Here is a 17,497-nt window from a genome sequence, read left to right as displayed (position 1 = left end):
CAAGTAGGGGATCCTTTCACTCAACCCTAATTTATCTTAGCTATTAAAAACAGAAATAGCCAAAAATCATGGAGGATAGTTTGACCATGATAACTAAATGTTATTTTTACACCAGTGATGGAACTTCAATTGTGATTGATTGATTGATTGATTGAAGAAGAAGAAGAAGAAGAAGAAGAAGAAGAAGAAGAAGAAGAAGAAGAAGAAGAAGAAGAAGAAGAAGAAGAAGAAGAAGAAGAAGAAGAAGAAGAAGAAGAAGAAGAAGAAGAAGACGAGGAGGAGGAGGAGGAGGAGGAGGAGGAGGATGATTTATATCCCCCCTTTCTCTCCTGTAGAAGACTCAAAGGGGCTTATAAACTCCTTTCCCTTCCCACCTCACAACAAACACCCTGTGAGGTAGGTGGGGCTGAGAGAGCAACTGTGACTAGCCCAAGGTCACCCAGCTGGCGCGTGTGGGAGTGCACACGCGATTCTGAATTCCCCAGATAAGCCTCCACAGCTCAACCAGTTCAGATTAGAGAGCACCTGCTCTTACCCCCTATGCCCCTGTAGGAGGGAACTCTTTGTCTTTGAATATACATGGGAAAATTTGCACTGCTTTTCTTAAAAGTTCTGCACGTGGCTAGCTGAGAAAGGTCCTCCCCTCGGTAGCCCCAGCCAGCTTAAACTGGGAAACTCAGTCGAGTCGGTATTCGAAGGGGTGACATGGCTGCCAACCTCCAGGGAGTACCTAGAGATTACAACTCATCTCCAGGTGGTACAGATCAGTTCACCTGGAGAAAATGGCTGCTTTGAAAGGTGGATTCTATGGCAATATAATCCAGTTCAGTCCGGCCCCTCCCCAAACTCTGCCCTCCTGATGCTTCACCCCCCCCCAAAAAAAAATCTCCAAGTATTTTCCAACCTAGAGCTAGCTACCCTCATGGGAGACCACCAAGGAAGTCCAAGTTCCACTATGTAGAGGCAGGCAATGGCAAACCACATCTGGTTGTGGTGGGTTTTCCGGGCTGTGTGGCCATGGTCTGGTAGATCTTGTTCCTAACGTTTCGCCTGCATCTGTGGCTGGCATCTCACTGTGTCCAGTGAGAAAGGAATGTTTAGTTGGACACAGTGCATAGCGCACTTCTTTCTGTGATACATCTCTGAAGATGCCAGCCACCAATGCAGGCGAAACGTTAGGCACAAGATCCACCAGACCACGGCTGCACAGCCTGGAAAGCCCACAACAACCAGTTGAGTCCAGCCATGAAAGCCTTTGACAATACAGCAAACCACATCTGTTTGCCTCCTGCCTTGAACAGCCTAGGTGGGTTGCCATAAATTGGATGCAAATTTCCGCCACCAGCACCTGTGACCAAAAAAAAATACCTGAAAGCCCAAAAGAAAAAAGAAACACCTTTAGGTTTATCTAATGTGTTAAAATCTTTTGTCTAGTCATCACTTTATTTTTCAAGGTCCCTCCCTAGAAAGAATCAGGGGGAAGGTTAATTGTTCAAGGGTTTTGTGTGATCTTTATGTTTTTTTTCACCTGGGTCCCTTCCTAGAAGAGTTTAGGGAAGGCTTTGGGGAGGTATTGGGAAAAGACAGTGTTGAAACCTGGGCGTTCTTTGGACAGAAAGTTGACTCTTTGTCTCAGGAACTTTACCAAGAGTCGATTTCTCAACCAGGTGGTGCAACCAGGAAGTGACCTCGTGATGCCAGTTCCCAGAAAAGCAGGTTTCAGTGCCCGGTCCCCTCCCCGAAGACTGCTGGGATTCATTTGGAGGAACTGCAGCCAGACACCACGTCCCAGAAGAAGGGAGGGCGCTGGGGACATTCAAGTTGGCAGAGAGACACTACACTGCAAGTAAGTACCCGTTCTGGGGACAGACCACCTCCCCCCACCCCCGGCGGCCAGCTGCCAGCAATGTCTACAAGGGCCTCTTGATTTCAGCTTGGGAGGTTTTGAGCTGAAAATGGAGAGCCGGTTTGTGGGCACAAGAGCACCGTGGATAGCTGGTGCGCAAGACCCAAAGCATGTTTGCTGCACAATCGCGGCACGGAAATCAGCTGCCAAATCCAGCATGCCCTGATCGCAGCTGGCAACAAGCGAGGCCGGATCAGACAGTCCAGAGTCAGGGCAGGCGACCGGCAAAGGCTTGCTCAAGGCAGTCCAAAGTCAAGGCACGGGCAGGAGGCCAGGCTGGCTGGCCGAGAGCCTGAGGTCAGAGGGAGACCAGGCAGGTGGGCCTCACCAGGTTGCACCCAGGCAGAGCCAAGCCCAAGGCAGCGTTCATACAGGGAGTTCTGGTTACTGAGGCTGGGGTCCTGCAAGGGCTCAGTCCTCCTCAGCTGCAGATGCCTCCACTTCGCAGAGCCTTCTGCCCAGAGGTGGGATCCAGCAGGTTCTCACCAGTTCCCGAGAGTGGGTTACTAACTATTTGTGTGTGCCGAGAGGGGGTTACCAATTGGGTCTGATTTTCCGTTAGAAATTCCATTAGGTCCAAACATCATAAAGTCTTGTTGTTTCCTATGTGGCTGGTTAGCGAAGGTAGAAAACGGGATAATTCTCCCTGTTGGGCTGTTTTAAAAACATGTTTTAGAAATATGGTAAAGTTCCTTGTTTAAGGAAAGTCTCCTTCTTTTGATTTCTAGAAACAAAATTAAGTATTTGAAAGTATTAAGTATTTGACAGGCAGTCAATTGGAGGAGAAGTAGTTGTTTCTGTTGGCAGTAGACGATAGGACTTGCTATAATGAGTTTAAATTATGGACAGAAAGATACCAGCTGGAAATTAGGAACTTTTTTTTTTTGCAGTAAGAGTTTTTTACAGTAACAGAGAAATTATTAATGCCCCACCCCCAGAATGCCCAGCCACGCCCCCGTCATGCCCCGCCCAGCCCCATTGGCTCTACGCCACTGTTTGAATCTCACTACCATGGGAACCTGTTACTAAAATTTTTGGATCCCACCACTGCTTCTGCCCCACACCTGGCAGCAATGCGAGCGCTTCTCCTTTTACTCTGCCTTTGTCTTTGCCTTGTTTGGGCAGCTGGCCCCTTACTCGGCTCCTCTGAGATCCCTGATGGCTCTCCCAGCTGCACAGCATCAGGCTCTGCCCGCACGTTCTCGCAAGGAGCCAGGTCTGGTTCCACTGTGCCTTCAGGCTTTGCGCCAGAATCCTTGGGGTCCAGAGACTGGCCCATGACACCAGCTGCTAGTCCCTATGCCCCAGTTTTTCCAACAAAGGGGGAAATCCCACTGGTCTTTCCCCTGCTCAGCTGGAAACACAGAGGCTGATTAGACACTGGTCCCAGTAGTTTAAACTCTTTGGCAAAGTGAATTTGAGCAAATGTTTGAGAAGCCCACATACAGAAGGGAAAGGGTTAAGCAGCCCTTGGCATTAGAGAGCTGCAGTGGCATAGTGGTTAAGAGTAGGTGCACTCTAATCTGGAGGAATCGGGTTTGATTCCCAGCTCTGCCGCCTGAGCTGTGGAGGCTGATCTGGGGAATTCAGATTAGCCTGTGCGCTCCAACACATGCCAGCTGGGTGACCTTGGGCTAGTCACAGCTTTTCGGAGCTCTCTCAGCCCCACCCACCTCACAGGGTGTTTGTTGTGAGGGGGGAAGGGGAAAAAGTTTGTAAGCCCCTTTGAGTCTCCTACAGGAGAGAAAGGGGGGCATAATATAAATCCAACTCCTCCTACTCCTCCTACTCCTCCTCTTCTTCTTTATTCTGGTTAGACTGGATATCTTCAGATCTGGTTCACATTTTTTGGTTAAATGAATGACGAATCTCGTTGTTCCGCTGATCAGCATGCACAGTTCTCAGCCCCTCCCCATTTTTAACAACAAAAACTATTACATTTTTATCCTTTCCTTCCTCAAAGCAGTTCATGGTGACACACGAGTTCTTCCCTCTTTTACCTTATCCTCACAACAACCCTGTGAGATGGGTTCGGCTGAGAGTGAGAAAGGATCAAGGACACTAGAGAAGCTTCAAAGCGGAGCTGTTGCTAAATTCCCAGTCCCTCAGACTTGGGAACAATGTGCTTGGAAAGCATGCAAACCAAGGCTTGCAGCACCAGAGGTGAAAAAGGGTTAAACAGCCCCCTTCCCTCAGGCCATTCAGCTACACAGACTGACAGCTTCCTGGACTGTTTTAGAGGAGAGACTGGATCCCACTGTTGATCGTACAGTTACCAACATCCAAGTGGCATTTTGGGATCTCCCACTATCACAACTGACCTCCAGGTTGTTAAGATCAGGTCCCTGAGGGAAAATGGTTGCTATGGAGGGTGGACTCTATGGCATTCTACCCTGCTGAGGCCCCTCCCCTTCCCAAGCCCCGCCCTCCCCAGGCTCCACCCCAAAATCTCCAGGTATTCAATTCAATAAGCCTTTATTGGCATATACACGATAGTTCCCGTTAAAATATAGTTCCAGTTAAAAAATACAGTTCCAGTTAAAAGTGAATAGTAAAAAACTTCGCGTCTGTCATACATTCAGTTTGCACACTTCTGACAAAAACTTTGCCACTGTAAGGCAACAATGAAAATCCTGACAATTTAAAAGCGTAACTACTTTATCTGATTCAGTATAATCAATCATAGGGTCTGTAGCTTGGGATAGCCGGCTGGATCGGAGTTCTTGGTATAATACGCAGTTCAGGAGAATGTAAAATCTCCAGGTCTTTCCCAACGCAGGGCTGGCAGCTCCACTTGAGTGCCGAATGTAGTTTTGCTGCGCTCAGTCGTGGATTTCACTTCTTTAACAACTAATATGTTTTTGTATTGTCGAAGGTTTTCACGGCCGGATTCAACTGGTTGTGGTGAGTTTTCCAGGCTGTGTGGCCGTGGTCTGGTGGATCTTGTTCCTAACATTTCGCCTGCATCTGTGGCTGGCATCTTCAGAGGTGTATCACAGAGCAGAGTCTGTTACACACTGTGTCCAGAGAGAAGGAAATGTTTTAGCGGGGTATAACACATTTTTATCTTTTCCGTTCTCAAAGGAGCACACAGAGGCTCCGTTGTATCTTCACAACAACCCTCGGGGGTAGGTTAGAGTCTGAGGCTAGACCAGGGGTAGGGAACCTGCGGCTCTCCAGATGTTCAGGAACTACAATTCCCATCAGCCTCTGTCAGCATGGCCAATTGGCCATGCTGGTAGGGGCTGATGGGAATTGTAGTTCCTGAACATCTGGAGAGCCGCAGGTTCCCTACCCCTGGGCTAGACCAAGCTTCAAAGCAGGGTGGGGAAACTGAAGCCACGCCTCCCAGTTCCTAATCTGCCACTCCCACGGCACCACACTGATTTCTCAAGCTTGCATAGCCTCGTGGTTAAAGGACTGAGCTACAAATCTGGGTGTCCCCAGACGGAATCTCACCACTGCTGCCATTAAGTGGCCCTACACACACCCCTTTTTCTTAGCCCCAGCACACACAATATCGGGAATAATGCTGACCTACCCAACAAGATTGTTGTTAAGATTACGATACTATACATAATGCTCTCGGAAAAACTGAGAGCACTGTTCAGACGCGATTCCCTCACCAGAGCCCAACAGTGCAGGAATGTGCAGCAAGTTGTTAAAAAGCAGCAAGCAATGAGGCTTTAGAACACCAGTGTTGGGGCAACTACGAGAAAGGCCCTGCTGGATTGGGGTCAGGAACTGCGCCTGGTGATTGTGGAGCTGTCCCAACTAATTGCTTTGCAATGGTCTATATTGCTCAAGGTGGCATCTGGGGGACAGAGATAATTTCACTTCAGTGTAATTGTTGCAAGACATATGTAACCTGCGATGTAAAGAGAAACAGAGAAACAGGCTGTATCTGTTGCGGGGGGGGGGGGGGGGGTGTGAACCTTATCCCTATCACCAAAATAACTCTTTTCACACTTTCTCTGGGGAGTAACTTGCCAGGTTCACCAGCCTAGTTATCTGCAATCCGTGTTGAAGCCGTAAAGATCAAAGGAGAGAGAGAAAAGACCCTTTACATGTAGCAGGCAGGTTACATAGATCTTGCAACAATTACACAGAAGTGAAAGTACCTCTGTCCCCCAGATACTGTCTCGAGCAATATAAACCGCTGCAAAGCAATAAGCTCAGACTGCTCCTCTATCACCAGGCGCAATTCCTGACAATTGGCCACTATGATCAGATCTTCCGCCACAGAACGTAATCTTGATCTCTTCCTTCCTGCAGCTGCCCCCAAATCCCGCCATGGCTTATTTGGTTCCAGTATTTTCCTTGGCCTGCGTGATGACTCTCAGCTGCCTCCATGCCTCCCTCTGCCCTCCGCTGCTCACACCAAGTAACGCCACTGAGTTCTCCTGCTCTTCGCCGTCTCTTCAGGAGTTCCCAACAGGCTTCCCTGCGGAGACCCTGCTCATCTCTGTTGAGTTCACAAACATCTCCCGGATCAGCGCAGAGGCTCTCAAGGGCCTTGGCAAACTGCAAGAGCTTCACCTGTCGAATAACAAACTGAGATCTCTTCCCGACAGTCTCTTCCGTGATGTCCCAGATTTGGCCGCTTTGGATCTCACCAACAACTTCCTTGAAGACCTGCCTCCAGGGATTTTCAGGAACACCAGCGCCTTGAAACAACTGGCCCTTGGCGAAAACCAGTTGGCCACCCTGCGGCCATCTTGGTTTCACCCGTTGCGTCAGCTTAGTATACTCGACCTGTCCCACAACCTGCTAAAGGACGTGCCCCCCTTTTGCTTCAGTGGGCTGGAGAACGTGACAAAGCTGGATCTGTCCTTCAACTTCCTTCATACCTTGACCCCCCAAATCCTGGAAGGGCTCCTCCACCTAGAGAACCTGAATCTGGAAGGGAACCAGCTCTCGTCCATCATGGATGCGGCCTTCCGAGGGGCTCCTAGCCTGAAGTTTCTCTTCCTCCAGAACAACACCTTGACCGGTCTCCCACCCGGGCTCTTTGAGCCACTCAACCATCTAACCATGCTGGACGTCTCCCACAACAAACTCACATCTCTCACGCCAAAGTTGTCCAGGCAGGCTACGACACTCAGCCTCGATCTCTCAGGCAACCCGTGGGCGTGTGACTGCCACATGAGTCCTCTGGTGACCTGGCTGAAGCAGCTCTCCATCCCTCTGTGGGCTGAGGCACAGACCGTCTGCGCCAGCCCAAAGGACCTGGAAGGCCAGCTGTTGACATCTCTCGCCCCTGGCAAATTAGGCTCCTGCTGAACCCGAAACGTACATTTCCATGCACCTCCTCCTCACACAACTAGAATATGTACATAAATCCTATCAAATAGCAACCAACTCACGGCAACCCCAACAAGGGTTTTTCAAGTCAAGGGAGAAGCAGAGGTGATGGTTTGCCATCATCTTCCTCAGCAGAGCCCTCCCCCTTCCTCCCTCCCCTCCCTTGCATGCCACCCCTCCCTCCCTCCCCTCACTCCCCTTCCCTTGCATGCCACCCCTCCCTCCGCTAGGGTGGGTGGGCCATGTCCAGATGCCAGGCCCCCTCCCTCCCCTCCCTTGCTTGCCATCCCTCACTCACTCACCTCCCTCACTCCCCTTCCATTCCCTTGCATGCCACCCCTCCACCTCCCTCCTCTCCCTCTCCCTCCACTAGGGTGGGTGGGCCATGTTCAGATGCCGGGTCTCCTCCCCCTCCCTCCCCTCTCTTGCATGCCACCCCTCCACCTCCCTCCTCTCCCTCCCCTTCCCTTGCATGCCACCCCTTCACCTCCCTTTTTTTTACTGACTCTGCTTAGCTTCCAAAATCAGGCTACGTCATGTCACCTTCCTCCCCCCACCCAATTAGAATAGTAGTGCAAACTTTTGCAAAAAAAATCTGCAAGTTTTGAAGGCAGCGTTTGATTTGAACAAGCTAAAAGCAAACTCACCTTAATGGTTAGGTGAGGTCAAAGTTTTACACACACACACACCCCGACTCCCCACAGTATTGTACATTTCGACAATGACTAGCAGCCCAATCCAAAGGGGGGGGAGTACAGTGGGTTAGCCCATTCTCTGAAAGGACTGAGGCCATCTAGAACAACTATGGAGCAAAACTGGGAGAGACCTGAGGTGATTTTCCCTCCTCCAAAATTCCAATTGCCCGTGTTGTCTGTTACCGAGCAGCCCTCTTGTCTGCTGTTATAATACAGTGATCGTGTGAATGTGATGACTTTATATTTCACTTTGTGCTTTCCCACCTGTGGAACAAAACAAAAAATAACAAGGTTCTTCTGCTACTCTGTGTGGGCACCTCTCAGCCAGGCAGAGGTTTAAAGCACAAAATAAACCCTTTCTCTGATGATCCTCTGAAGATGCCAGCCACAGATGCAGGCGAAATGTCAGGAGAGAATGCTGCTAGAACACAGCCATGCAGCCCGGAAACCACACAGCACCCAAACCCTTTCTCTCTTGTCAGAAATATAAACTCAGGCACATTAAAAGAGGGGAAATTAAGTTTTTATTTACAGAAGCAAAAATGGTTTGACCAAATAATACATAATATTATGAAATAAGAAGCTGGTAAGATGGCAAACCTGGTTTTCCGGGAGAAAATGGGTGCGCTTCCTCCCCTCCTCAAAGCCCACCCTGAAATATCCAGGAATGTCCCAGCCCAGAGTTGGCATCCCTGAAACAGCATTGCCATCCTCGGGCAGTCCTGAAACATCATGCTGGGCTGCATATTGCCTCAAGTAAGATCGGTCCCTCGATCCACGTTTTGCACATTTACGCTCGTGCTCATGAGATGCAGATATATTAACGCGACATTAATTGCTACCACAACCAGCATGAGTTCTTTGCTTTTCTTTATTCCCCTTGTTTTTTAATTGGGAGCAAAACGACATTTTCCGCCGCCGCTGCCTCTCGCCCAGAAATTTATGGCCCAGCCGTCCTCCCTGGAAGTTTTAAATTAAACCCAATTGCTTAAAGCTGCCGAGCAACTGGCTGTGATTTAACAAAGCAATAAAAATAAAATCTGGAAAGCAAAATCACATTTGCAAAGCCAGAACGGGTGCCTGCATTGTTCTTGGGTTTCTTTAATCCCTCCTCACACTTCTCTCCCCCCCCCCCTTCTTGCTTTAAATAATTAGGACTGAGGCTATAACAAGAAAAGGATAAAATTAAGCACTGGGTAGGATAAAGGGAGAAGGAAAAGGCAGAAGCTGAAATGTCCTAGATGTGGGCAGGAATTGGAGTCAGCAACGTTGAACACCAGCTGGGGCACTCTAAGCCTGAGCCCGCGTGGCATCGTGCAAGGGTCCCCAACATGGCACCCGCCCAGTGTTTTTAGGAAGCAGGTGCAGCCAGGTGGGTCTTTTGCCCACCAAGACTTCTGATTGACTGTTGGAGATTTGATTTGGCTGTGCTGGTTTTTTTAAAACATTGCTTTGGCAGCAGCTGCCACCACAGCACCTGGATCTACGCTGCGTCACTGAAGTGAAGCTGTGGCAATTCTTTCGTGGCTGGCTCCGCCTCCTGTGGCAGCCATTGTGGCAGGCATTTTGTTGCTGCTCCCACCACGCCATGCCAGATTTCCACATGTCCCTGAGGACTTAAAATGGTTGGGGACCCCTGGTATGGTGGTTAAAATGTTGGACTAGGTGCTGGGAAAACCAGGTTTGCATCCCCCCCTCTGCCATGGAAGATTTCTGGGTGTCCCCAGCCCAACCTACCTTACAGAATTGTTGTGAGGACACAATGGAGGAGAGACCAATGATGTTAGCCGCTTTGGCTTCCCGTTGGGGAGAATGGTGGGCCATAAGTAAAATAAATTAAAAAAAAATAAAAATGCTACAGGAAGATTGCAGCCTACAGTAGCAGTGGCGTAGTGGTTAAGAGCAGGTGCACTCTAATCCGAAGAACCGGGTTTGATTCCCCACTCTGCCATCTGAGCTGTGGAGGCTTATCTGGGGAATTCAGATTTGCCTGGGCACTCTCACACTCACCAGCTGGGTGACCTAGGGCTAGTCACGGTTCTACAGAGCTCTCTCAGCCCCACCCACCTTTGTTGTGAGGGGAGACAGGAAAGGAAGCCCCTTTGAGTCTCCTACAGGAGAGAAAGGCGGGGATGGATACAAATCCAACTCCTCTTCTTCTACTCAACACTGTACCATTGAGCCAGCCATGTGGGCGCTGGGTGACCTTGGCCCCCTCACAAGCTCTTAGCCTTTCCTGCCTCACAAGGTTGTTGTGAGGATAAAAGAAAGGTGGGAAGGATGATGTAAGCAGCTTTGGGGGCCCACTGGGGAAGAAAGATGTGGTATGAATGAAATCATCAAATGAACAGATTTGCAGCCAGTTAATTTCGCCCCTACCTCTAACTTGTTATGCCAATAAAAAGAAGAGTTTGGATTTATAACACACACACCCTTTCTCTCCTGTAAGAAAACTCAAAGGATCTGATAATCTCCTTTCCCTTACCACCCCCCCCCCCCACACACACACACAAAAACACCCTGTGAGGTAGGTGGGGCTGAGAGAGCTCCAAAGAGCTGTCCCAAGGTCACCCAGCTGGCATGTGTTGGAGTGCACAGGCTAATCTACCGGTAGTTCCCCAGATAAACCACCACAGCTCAAGAGGCAGAGCGGGAAATCAAACCCAGTTCTCCTGATTAGAGTGCACCTGCTCTTAATCACTACGCCACTGCTGCTCCCCAATAAAGGCAGTTGACTGATGGACTGACGGACTGATAAGAGCATACGGTGAGTCCAACTGGAACAGACCAGTGGTCCAACCTGGTCCAGCATCCTGTCTCACCCAGTGGCCAACCAATTACTACTACTATCAATAACTGTGTGGAACATGAAGAAGAAGAAAAAGAGGAGGAAGAGGAGGAGGAGAAGGAGGAGGAGTTTGGATTTATTCCCCCTTTTTCTCCTGCAGGAGACTCAAAGGAGCTTACAATCTCCTTGCCCTTCCCCCCTCACAACAAACACCCTGTGAGGTAGGTGGGGCTGAGAGAGCTCCGAGAAGCTGTGACTAGCCCCAGGTCACCCAGCTGGCGTGTGTGGGAGTGCATAGGCTAATCTGAATTCCCCAGATAAGCCTCCACAGCTCAAGCAGCAGAGCTGGGAATCAAGCCCGGTTCCTCCAGATTAGATACACAAGCTCTTCACCTCCTACGCCACTGCTGCTTCTACACCACAGCCTTCAAGTGTCCATTTCCAATGCAGGCGCAGCCAGCACATCACAGAGGGGGAGATGCAGCATCGTTTAGCAGCAGAGCCCTTCCATTTGCTGAGCCCACGGGCCCGACGTTCCCCAAGTCTGTCTGCCCTGCCTGAGTCCCGCAGGGCTCCACGTTGCAAAATGAGCCATAGGCAGAGGGAGCTCTGTGGTGGCTTCCTCTGTGATGCATGAACAAATGCTGTCCCTGGTGCACAAGGGAGGCATCAACCATGAAAAGGGCAAGAAATCTGGGTCTGGTTGAAAAAGAAGGGGCTGCTCCGGTTGGCCCATCGCATGTAAATGAGGGGGAGGGGGCTTCTGGAGTCTGACTGTGCAAAGCTGGCAATAGGCCAAGCCAGATGGGAAATGTAGGCCCCATTTCAAACTGCACATTAAGTATTTTTGTAATCAGTGCTAAATACATATGATTTATGTATCATATACTTCCATATTTTACAGTCTACATTTATTTATCTACATTATCTGTATTAATGTTTCATGATTATGAATCTTCTTTAAAATATTAATATTTTCTGCTAAAGCACCCTCCCCTTAACTCTCTTTACAATATCCATATTCTTTACCAAAGGGGCCCTTTCGCCTCTATCCAAGGGAGTAGGCCCCCTTAAAATTGAAGGCCCATGCCCCCTGGCCCCCAGTCTGTTCTCTCCAGCCCCCAGCCCCCTCCACACACCCACACCACCTTGTTGGACACACATCAGTCCCTGTCAAATCTGTTCTTGTTACCGCTGCTGCTCGGGTAACATTAAGTGATTTCAGCTCAGGCAACGTAATGAAGCCAGTGTTCTTCGAAAGCAAGTATTTTTATTCGAAAGTGGTGGCTACAGCTCAGGCAGGAGAATCGCGCCCTCGTAGTCAAGCACAGGACTTTTTATACACAAAGATCAAAAGAGGGCAAGGGGGCAGGTCCTTTACCTTGCAACAATAAGGAAACATCAACACATAAAAGAAAGGTACAGTTACAACTTTGTGAATGGGACCATGAGATCTCGCTGTCAGGCGTCTTCCCGCGAGACTTTACGATAGTGCAGAAACAGGGAGCGGAGAGTGTCCATTCATAAAACTGGGTGAGGCTGTTAACGTACCCAGGTATCTGGTTATCAGATGGGCTGCTTCCCTGAGTTTTGTCCTGAGGCTCCCGCACCTCAGTCCTGCAACAAAAGAAAGTTCAAATGGTCCAATGGTGATCTTGGTGCGTTCTTTAACGGCTGGGATATCTGGGGTGCCATCATCAAATTCAAATGGTAATTCCAAAGGGTCTTTGTTTTCGCTAAAGAGATCTGCCGGGTGTTGGCCCAAACTGAGTTCCAAGACTAACTTCTTTGGGTCTTAATATCAACTGTTACAAGCTATTGCTTTTACCAACAGATACAAATATCTAAAATACCATATCTAATTTAAAGAACTTACAACAAAAGAGCACAAACAAAATATCCTAAACTAACATTAACAAACCTTAACTCAACTGGAAAACCTAGCTAAGATATAAGCCTAAACATTGGGCAAACAATAAATCCAACACTGAGGGGCTTACATTAAATCTTAAAAGGGATAAAAGCAAGAGGAAAACCATGTGAAACATTAGCACACTCATATATACACGTCCTTTCCAGGCCCTATGGAGACTTTCGGATAACACTGGTCTCTTTGCTCTGATCCTTAGCCAGTGTAGTTTAGCGATAGGCTTAGGAAAATATTTTTCATATTTTCCTGGCGGTAACATTCTGACAATGAGTGGCGGAGAACACGGAATTATGCCACTTTATGCTTGGCACAAACTACAGCCTGGTTCATGGAATCTGGTGAATGCTGTAAGCAACACCCCTGACCTTTTGCTCTGTCAGAGCTGCCCCAGGGCCACGAAAGATTCCCACCTCCAAGGCCTCCAGCATGCCAACCTCACTCCACCCTAGAGATCTCTAGCTATTTTCCAGATGTGAGCCAGCTGTGGAGTTTCCTGGCCTCACCCTGCAGGGCTCCCCCTTCTGCCTTTCCTTCCAAAATTCCCACAATCTGGACAGCAATTCCCACAATTTGAAGGACAAAGGCACGGTGGGCCAGGAGATGTAATAATGTGGTAGCCAGCCTGCCCCAGGGCAGCAGCACTAACAGCCTCCAAAGTGAGTCTGTCTGATATCATAAACAAAGGTGCGCATTTTAGGAGAAACAAACAAAATCACCAGGAAGAAATAAAAAGAGGTTCATAAAAGTGTGTTGAATGCAGAGAAAGCGGAGAGACCTTCCCCTCTCTTCCTTCTCCCACAATATTAAAATTCAGGGCCATCCAACTGCTCAGCGGGAGATTCAGACACAAATTCTTCCTTGCATAATGCATAATTAGCTCGCAAAAGTCACTGCCCACCCAGGCAGCAATGGCCACAAGTTTAGATGACTTTGAAAGGAAATTTTAGACTGATTAAACTGGACAGTTATCTCATTCGCCATGGCTAAATGAAACCTCCATGTTCCTAAGCAGTGTACCTTTAAACACTGTTGCTGGGGTCAAGAATGGGGCATGACTGTCCTCAAGATATTCTGGTTGGTCTGCCTTGCAAACGGTTCTTGAAAAACCTTCCGTCTGATCCAGCAGGACTTTTGTTTACTTTTTGAAGGATCTAAAAATTTTACTGTAGGAATCAGTTATTATTATTTAATGAAGGAAACCGGAAAAGCTTGCTAAGGGACAACAAAATTGGAGATTTAAACCAACGTCCAACTTTCCTCTCATGGGAAACTTGGCAAGTGCAAATGTAAACAAGACTTTTAATATTCAGAGCCTTTCTGGATTGTACACCCCAAAAGGAGACTTTGTGTTCAGCAAAATCACAGCCTCCTTCCAGACCTACTTGAGCCAAGGGGGGGGGAGTTGCTATGGTAACCCCAGGGCACATCACACATGACAACCCGGTTCAAAAGCCTCCTGCCGTTGCCATAGCCACAACACCAGCCTTCCTTCCGGTTGCAAGAAAAGCAATTTCCTGATTCTCACATTAATTTACCAGAATCATTGCTGGGGTAGGGAGAGAAGTGGGGCGCTATCAAATGGGGAGTCCACCTTAAGACACTGAGTTTCTCCACTATAGATCAGTGGTGGCGAACCTATGGCACGGGTGCCAGAGGTGGCACTCAGAGCCCTCTCTGTGGGCACGCACAAACAGAGTCCCCACACACACATCTAGGCTGGCCTGGGCTCGATTATTAGCATTAAGTTTAAGACCTAGTTTTGGGGAAGCAGTGTAGGTAACCCTGTTAAGCGCTGTTAAATCCCACTGATTTTCATTGGAAGAACTAAAGCATGATCCTTTACCTGGGAGTAAGCTCAGTTGCTGGCAATGGGACTTGCTTCTGAGTAAACCCTTCTAGGGTTGTGATTCACCCGTTGGAAGAGTTGCACGGTTGCTTCAAAGCAAAGCCACCAACTACCACCAAGCTTACTCCCGAGTAACGCACGCCTTGGAGCCCACCGTTTTTTCTAAACTAAAACCTCAGTATTCAGGTTAAATTGCCGTGTTGGCCCTTTGCGATAAAAAAGTGGGTTTTGGGTTGCAGTTTGGGCACTCAGTCTCAAAAAGGTTCGCCATCACTGCTATAGATTAACCAAACCATTTTAATCAATCAATTAAGTACCATGTATTGGTCAATCAATTAATTCCCATTTAGGTGCTGTGTGGTTTCCGGGCTGTATGGTCATGTTCTAGCAGCATTCTCTCCTGACGTTTCACCTGCATCTGTGGCTGGTATCCTCTGAAGATGCCAGCCACAGATGCAGGCGAAACGTCAGGAGAGAATGCTGCTAGAACACGGCCACACAGCCCGGAAACCACACAGCACCCCAGTGATTCCAGCCATGAAAGCCTTCAACAATAATTTCCCATTTATTTAATTAATAATTAATTCCCATTTAGAACAAACTTGTCCCCCCAGCAGGGACCCAGGACAGTTATGACATTCTTCCCAGTGGTGGAATTCAAATAATTTAACAACTGGTTGTTTACAAGCACCATTTTAACAACCGGTTCTGCCAAAGTGGTCCGAACCGTCTGAATCCCACCACTGATTCTTCCGTTCTTCATTTCACCCAGGTGGAACCCCAGCTGTGGACACACAATCCATGAACGGCGGCAGAGGCCATCTTCGTGTGCTGCTACACATGGTATTTCCAACCAAACCCAAAGAAAGGTGCATATTTGGGGTGCAGTTTTATCTCCTGTAGAATTCCAGCTTTCCACCATGGGGGGTTGGGGAAGTGCAAACCACCACTCATCCACTGCTAAGTGACTCCTGAGTCCATCACAGACAGGGACGTAGGTATAGATTTTTTATGGGCGGGGGGGTTGGGGGTGGGGCCACCCACCCCTAGGGCATGGCCATGCCTCCCCAAGCCCCGCCCCCGACCTAGCGCTTATAAAAGCAGCTCTCCGAGGCCGGGGACAGCAGACTCCCCTGCCCTGCCCTCCCCTGCCTCCCCTGCCCCCCAATGCTCCCCCGGCAGTTCCTTCTGCCCTCTCCTCTGGGCAGAGGCATAGAGGGAAACTAGAGCACAGTGCAAAATCTCCCCCCCCCCCCCCGGGCAGTCGCTGTGATGCTGGAATCCATCCCCAAACAGCATCACTTTCAATGGTGTTTAAACTAGAGAGCCTAAATTCTCCTTTTAAATCCACCTTAAAGTGAGAATCTGGGCTCCCTAGTTAAACAACATTGAAAGTGATGCTGTTTTGGGGTGGATTATCCCCCACCCTGAAACAGCATCACTTTCAATGTGGTGTAGTGGTTAAGAGCAGGTGCATTCTAATCTGGAGGAACCGGGTTTGATTCCCTGCTCTGCCACTTGAGCTGTGGAGGCTTATCTGGGGAATTCAGATTAGCCTGTGCACTCCCACACACGCCAGCTGGGTGACCTTGGGCTAGTCACAGTTCTTTGGAGCTCTCTCAGCCCCACCCACCTCACAGGGTGTTTGTTGTGAGGGGGGAAGGGCAAGGAGATTGTAAACTCCTTTGAGTCTCCTACAGGAGAGAAAGGGGGGATATAAATCCAAACTCTTCTTCTTCTAAACTGAGGACAGGTTCTCCCTTTAAATCCATGCCGAAGGGGGTGGATTTAAAAGGAGAATCTGAGGGGTGCCTGTTGACAGGTGTGCAATTGTTAAGCTAGCAGCACCAAACTTTCAGAGTATCTTTAGGAGACTCTCCTAATGATATCACCCAGGTTAGGTGAAGCTTGGTTCAAGGGGTCCAAAGTTATGGATCCTCAAAGGTGTAGCCCCCATCTCCTATTAGCTCCAATTGGAAACAATGGAGGTTAGGGGCACCCTTTTTTTGGGACTCCATAGCTTTGGACCCCCTGGACCAAACTTCACAAAACCTGGTGATATCCAGCTCAGGGCTCTCTGATGATACCTCCCAGGTTTAGTTGAGTTTGGTTCAGGGGTCAAAGTTATGGACCCTCAAAGGTGTAGCCCCCATCTCCTATTAGCTCCCCATTGGAAACAATGGAGGATGGGAGCACCCCTTTGGGAGTCCATAACTTTGGACCCCTAATTCTTCTCCTGTTTCCAGGTAGTATCATCAGGAGAGTCCCCCAAACAACCCCTGAACGTTTGGTGCTGCTAGCCCAAACAATGCTCCCCCTGCAGTCCAAAAACCGAAAAAACACAAAAAATGTTTTAAAAACCCACAAACGGAGAGGTGGAACTTCGGACATGAAGGGGGGGGGGGTTGAACCGGAAACCCACCCACCCCACCTACGTCCTTGACACAGATCTAAAACCAGAGACAGGACATCTCTGATCACTTAAGTTTGGGGATAAGCCAGACTTAAGACACGATTTCTTTCTTTCTTTTGTAAATGAAAAACAGTCTTGGAGGGTGGTCCATGCAAGAGCAGAGGGTATGGGGGGGGGGTTAGGGATAGTCACCCTTTTCTCCTTCCAGCAATTCACCTACCAACTGAGCAGCCAATGAGAACTGGTATAATATATGCATTAGACTAGAACCTGGCTGATCCGAGTTCAAAACCTCACTCAGTCAAAGAGCCAACTAGGGACCTCAGTATCAGCCTACCCCACCTCACAGCATTCTTGTGAGGATAAAATGGAGACAAGAGAATCAGGTACACTGCCTTGGTTGTCTTTGGCGGACAGGTGGGATAACAATGCCCTAGATTGGGGGTCCCCAACATTTTGAGCTTTCAGAATTCTGACTCAGCAGGGTGAGCGCAGCCACAAAATGGCTGCTGTGAGAGGCGGAGTCAGTTACACAAATGGCTGCAGCAGGAGGTGGAGTCAGCTACAAAATGGCTGCCTCAACTCACATTCAGTCTCATATTGGAAATCATTATG

The 17,497-nt window shown here is 48.8% G+C and overlaps 1 protein-coding gene across 1 annotated transcript; it reads left to right on the top strand.

The window, feature by feature from the left end:
• The first annotated feature begins 1,791 nt into the window (after positions 1-1,791).
• On the top strand, positions 1,792-7,389 carry LRG1 (leucine rich alpha-2-glycoprotein 1). The gene is made up of 2 exons (XM_048498190.1): positions 1,792-1,846; positions 6,182-7,389. Exon 2 carries the CDS (start codon positions 6,200-6,202, stop codon positions 7,187-7,189), a length of 990 nt encoding a protein of 329 aa, XP_048354147.1. The 5' UTR covers positions 1,792-1,846; positions 6,182-6,199; the 3' UTR covers positions 7,190-7,389.
• Positions 7,390-17,497: the final 10,108 nt, after the last annotated feature.

Source organism: Sphaerodactylus townsendi, linkage group LG05, assembly GCF_021028975.2.
Source record: "Sphaerodactylus townsendi isolate TG3544 linkage group LG05, MPM_Stown_v2.3, whole genome shotgun sequence".
Taxonomy (NCBI): Eukaryota; Metazoa; Chordata; class Lepidosauria; order Squamata; family Sphaerodactylidae; genus Sphaerodactylus; species Sphaerodactylus townsendi.
Note: the sequence above shows the minus strand (reverse complement) of the source record. Positions and strands in the feature narration are given on the sequence as shown.